At 48.2% G+C, this 4409-nt stretch overlaps 1 protein-coding gene across 1 annotated transcript; it reads left to right on the top strand.

Moving 5' to 3' along the window:
* The first annotated feature begins 268 nt into the window (after positions 1 to 268).
* On the top strand, positions 269 to 3257 carry SOCS1 (suppressor of cytokine signaling 1). The gene is made up of 2 exons (XM_005522887.3): positions 269 to 434; positions 2303 to 3257. The coding sequence occupies exon 2, from the start codon at positions 2378 to 2380 to the stop codon at positions 2999 to 3001; it is 624 nt and encodes a 207-aa protein (XP_005522944.1). The 5' UTR covers positions 269 to 434; positions 2303 to 2377; the 3' UTR covers positions 3002 to 3257.
* The last annotated feature ends 1152 nt before the right edge of the window (positions 3258 to 4409 follow it).

The raw sequence follows: 4409 nt of genomic DNA, 5'->3' as shown, positions 1-4409 counted from the left end.
AAAAAAAAAAAAAGGCAATAAAAGAATAAACCCAGACGTAGTCGGATAGAAGAAGAGAGGTTGAAGAGCATCCCCAGCGGCGGGGCGGGGAGCCCGCGGGGCGTTCTCTGGAGCCAGAGCTACGGCTGGCTCAGGGCCACCATGCCGCTGGTAAAGCGAAAGTGAACGTAGCCACATGTTTTCCGAGAAGGGGAGGAGCCAAGCTGAGCTCGGCCGCGTTAAATAAAAGCCGGGGCGATGCGCGGACAGAGAGCGCTGGAGGTGCCGCTCGCCCGCCCGCCCCGCGGCAGCCCCGGCTCGCCGCGGCGCCAGGCAGGGCACCCGCCGGAGGATGCTCGGCCGGCCGCCGGGGCCAGGACCAGGACTAGCAGCAGGACTGGGACTGGCAGCGTGTGTTGCGCTCCGGGGACAGCCCCCACCCGCGGCACCCCGAGGTAAGGGAGGGTCTGTGCCCCGGGGGGTCCGCGCCAACCTTGACGTGCACCGAGGGCTCGGGCGCCGCAGCCAGATGAGCTCAGATTTCGGAGGAGCCCTGCCAGATGTGAAAGAGCGTGGTGACTTCTGGAGTCTTTGCCCTTTAATTTATTATTTTTTTAAAATACATTTTTCCCCTCCCTTTTTGGCTTTAGTGCCCGTGCCCAGACAGACCTGTCGTGACTGGTGTGAAACAGTGGGACAAGCGCTAAAGGGAACGCGCAGCGGGGTTCGCAAGCTCCGCGCCGGCGGTGGGAGCCGGGGCAGCCCCGAGCCCACAGTGCCCGCACGGGACCAGCCGGACCCCGCAGAAGGCTCCGCTCCGCCGCAGTCGTGGCACCCTTGTCCCAGATCCCTGCCCTGGTTTTCGGGCTCCCAAGACTGGCGTGTCCCCTGTTTGCTCTGTGCGCTTTGGAAAGGCACTGCAAACTCTCGCTTGGCTCCCTACGGCTTCTGCTACGGAGCCCTTTGATTTTTAGATCTTGGGCTTAGTACTCATTTCTCCCCAGGGTGTCCTGAAACTGAATTTTTAACTTTAAATACTGAGCGATAATCCTGGCCCAGTAATTGGAAAAACTGGCATCGGTTTCCTTCTGCTGTGCAAAGCAAGCCCAATGCTACTTTCAGCCTGTTACTTGCCAGCTTAAGGAGTTTATAACCCTCGTAGGTGCTTGAGGTGGTAATGTGACCTAAATGAGACCAAACATCAAGTTGTTAAACTAGCACAGACAGGAATCCAGCGGCATGCTTTCTTTGAAAGACTCATTAGCATGTTACCCTGAACTATGAGACGGCTGAGGGATTCATTTCTGAGAATCCTTCAAGGTTTCTCAACAAGCTGCTGCTACAGATCTATATCTGACTATAGGGATAAATCCTAAAATCTATGCTTGCCAGTAAGGTCAAGGCAGCCAGCGGAGATATATTGAACCACACTGTCAGAGGCAGACATTTCAGGCCAAACTCATTCCTGGTGCAGCACTGCTAATTCCTTTGAAGTAACACGAGGGATGAATTTAGTCCTTCATGTTGAAAGATATATCAATAGGAAGCAATTTAGATTGGGCCACTTAAAGTGCATGTGATACAAAAAAGAGAGAGAGACTGCGGAGTAATGCTTTAAGGGTTCAGAGGTTGATCTGTATAAGCTAGTAGGTTGTAGCATTGCTGTCCCAAGGGAAACTTGGGGGAATGGAAATTGCCTTTTATGGCTGAGCTTCAGGTTAACAGGAGAGAGGAAAGAAGTTTTAGGATTACCTTGTAAATCTACCCGTGTTACAGGCTGCCCCTCCAAGTTACGTTTCAGCTATACAATGGCACGTCACCTGACTCTCTTCCCCAGTTACCTGGGAACACGGCCTTCATCCACTTTCTCTTTTGCACACAATGCATGCACCAAATAACGACATTGTGTGCTGAGTTCTGACATTGTAGTTGGGAAGGCAGAAAAATTGGTAATTCAGTTGTAAAATCTTGTTGAATAGTTCTTTAAAAACTTGAGAATGGGAGAGGGTGTCCATGAGATGACTTTTCACTGAGAAGTCATTTGAATTGCTAGGCCCTGAAAGGGCTTATAGCAGGGAAAATGTATTAACTTCTGTAGCTGTTAATGATCCTTATTAAATATTTCTGGAGCTTTGGAGTTGCCTAGTGATAGGCTGCTAATCTTGTCCAGAAGAGAGTTGTTTGCCTGGTGTAAATTGAAAATGAATATTTCATTATTTTCTAATGGGTGGGAGGTGTATCAATGGAAGATTTGGTCATTCAGCTATTGCAGCCGCCTGTCCCTGGGGATCGGTCTCACCTGGTGTCTCTCTTGGCATTTCAGAGTAGCTGCTGGAAGGCCGCCCTGCCGTAGCCGCTGACGCTATGGAAGACCGCATCCGCTGCTCTCGGCTGTAGGATGGTAGCGCACAGCAAGGTGTCAGCAGATAACGCACTTGGAGCAGACCCTAGACGGCTTCTTGACCCTCCGGCACGGGATCGCTCGCAGGCACGAGGCTTCCAGGGCCCCGGCCGGCCCGGCACTGTGCAGGCACAGGGCAACACACACTTCCGAACCTTTCGCTCCCAAGCGGATTTCAGTAGCATCACTCGAGCCAGCAGCCTGCTGGATGCCTGTGGCTTCTATTGGGGGCCTCTGACTGTCAGTGCTGCCCACGAGAAGCTTAAGTCTGAGCCCGAGGGCACCTTCCTCATCAGGGACAGCACACAAAAGAATTGCTTCTTTGCCATCAGTGTTAAGACTGCGACTGGGCCCACCAGTATCCGGATTAACTTTCAGACCGGGCGTTTCAGCCTGGATGGCAGCAAAGAGACTTTTGACTGTCTTTTTAAACTGCTGGAACATTACCTAAGCTCCCCGAGGAAGGTACTGGTTACCCCGCTTCGCAAGGTCCGGGTGCAACCACTGCAGGAGCTCTGCCGGAAAAGCATCGTGAAGACTTTTGGAAGAGAGAACTTAAATCAGATCCCACTCAATCCTGTTTTAAAGGACTATCTGAAATCCTTCCCATTTCAGATATAAGTGCAGCATTAACTGTATAGGGACACATTAGATATGTGTAACGAAATCCAGCTTCCTGGGTTTTTAAATATGTTTGACAGTGAGCAAACTTATTTTTGTAGCAATTTACTGTATTTTGAGATAGAACCTGAACACTTGACTTCTTATGTTTACAAAAACTGTTTGCACAGACCTGGGGTTTTAAAACCCTGGCATAATTTTTCTGCCAAGCAGAATATTTTACTATTTTATAATATTTTTAATTATATTAACATAATAAACTTTATTGTCACAGTTTTTAAAAAAATAGCATCTCTGTTTTTATTTTTAAAGGCTCTGGCACCTATCCTGCTGGCAGACTAACTGCTTAACTGAGTGTGTAAGCGCAGACAGGTCTCCATGTGGTCCTGCTTCTTTGCCCTACCAAATTAGTCTGTCTAAGTGCTAGTCCAGCAGGCAGAGGATTCCTGCCTCCAAAAGCCTATAACAAAAAAGGGCAAGCAAGTAGAAAATATACTCAGGGTGAATCTGCCCAGGAATGCATCTCTCTTCTAAATCCATGAGAGCGGGGACAATGTGTTAGGACTGCAGTGATGCACAGTTTTTGACAGAGTAAATCAAACCCTTGGCTGAGCAAACTGCACCGACATTGGTTTGTCTTATTTCTGTAAAAGGTGCAAAGCCCTAAGCTAGAAGAGGTTGCTGTCTGACATGACCAAACCTCATGAACCTTGGTGGGGAAATACAAAACTGTCCAGAAATGCTCTTCACACACTTTAAAAGTCTGAATGCTGTATCATTGTGGTGCATTGGGGAAAGGATAGTTTAGTTCCCTTTGAAAATTTGCATACACAAATAAACAGCAAAGGTGCAGACATCCTTAAGACTTAAAAAAGATGTTTCTCATCTTAAATTCCTCCTGATCTACAGAGCAGAGATTTGACATGTTAAAAGAGCCTATGACTTAGCTCCATGACAGGATCCAGAGAGCATAAGCCTCTACATTTGCAGCTGTAATCTCTAGTGGCTAAACAGCATTCAGAGGAAGTTTAACTACATTAGACTGTTCTGTTTCCATCTGCTCATGAAACACAAAAACACTGCCCCCAGAAACTGCAGATGTGAATGACTTGAGATGCCTGATTTGGCTAAGTGTCACCTGCATTATGAGAAAGTGATTCCCCTCTCCCCCAAGCATTTCCTGAAATCCATGAAAGCTGACTTAGAAAACCAGCTGAACCAAATCACTTCAAAGAAAGCACAGAGTCTTTCGCAGAAATGTGCTCTATCAGCCCAGATCGACAGTGCTTACAGGAACTGCAAGCAGTAAATGAAGTCATCTTCAGAGTTTGGGAGATAAAAGGTCTCTTCCCCCTACTGTAATTCACATTCCTTTTAAAGATAAAGCCACTTTTAGGAGACACTGAGT

The sequence above is a fragment of the Pseudopodoces humilis genome, chromosome 18 (assembly GCF_049639895.1).
Source record: "Pseudopodoces humilis isolate 2021_Gansu_Grassland_sample_001 chromosome 18, ASM4963989v1, whole genome shotgun sequence".
Classification (NCBI taxonomy): domain Eukaryota; kingdom Metazoa; phylum Chordata; class Aves; order Passeriformes; family Paridae; genus Pseudopodoces; species Pseudopodoces humilis.
The sequence above is the reverse complement of the archived record's forward strand: the minus strand, read 5'-3'. Positions and strand labels throughout refer to the sequence as shown.

Coding starts and splice junctions, on each gene's coding strand:
- SOCS1 (XM_005522887.3), top strand. CDS start 2,378: ATGGTAGCGCACAGCAAGGTGTCAGCAGATAACGCACTTGGAGCAGAC.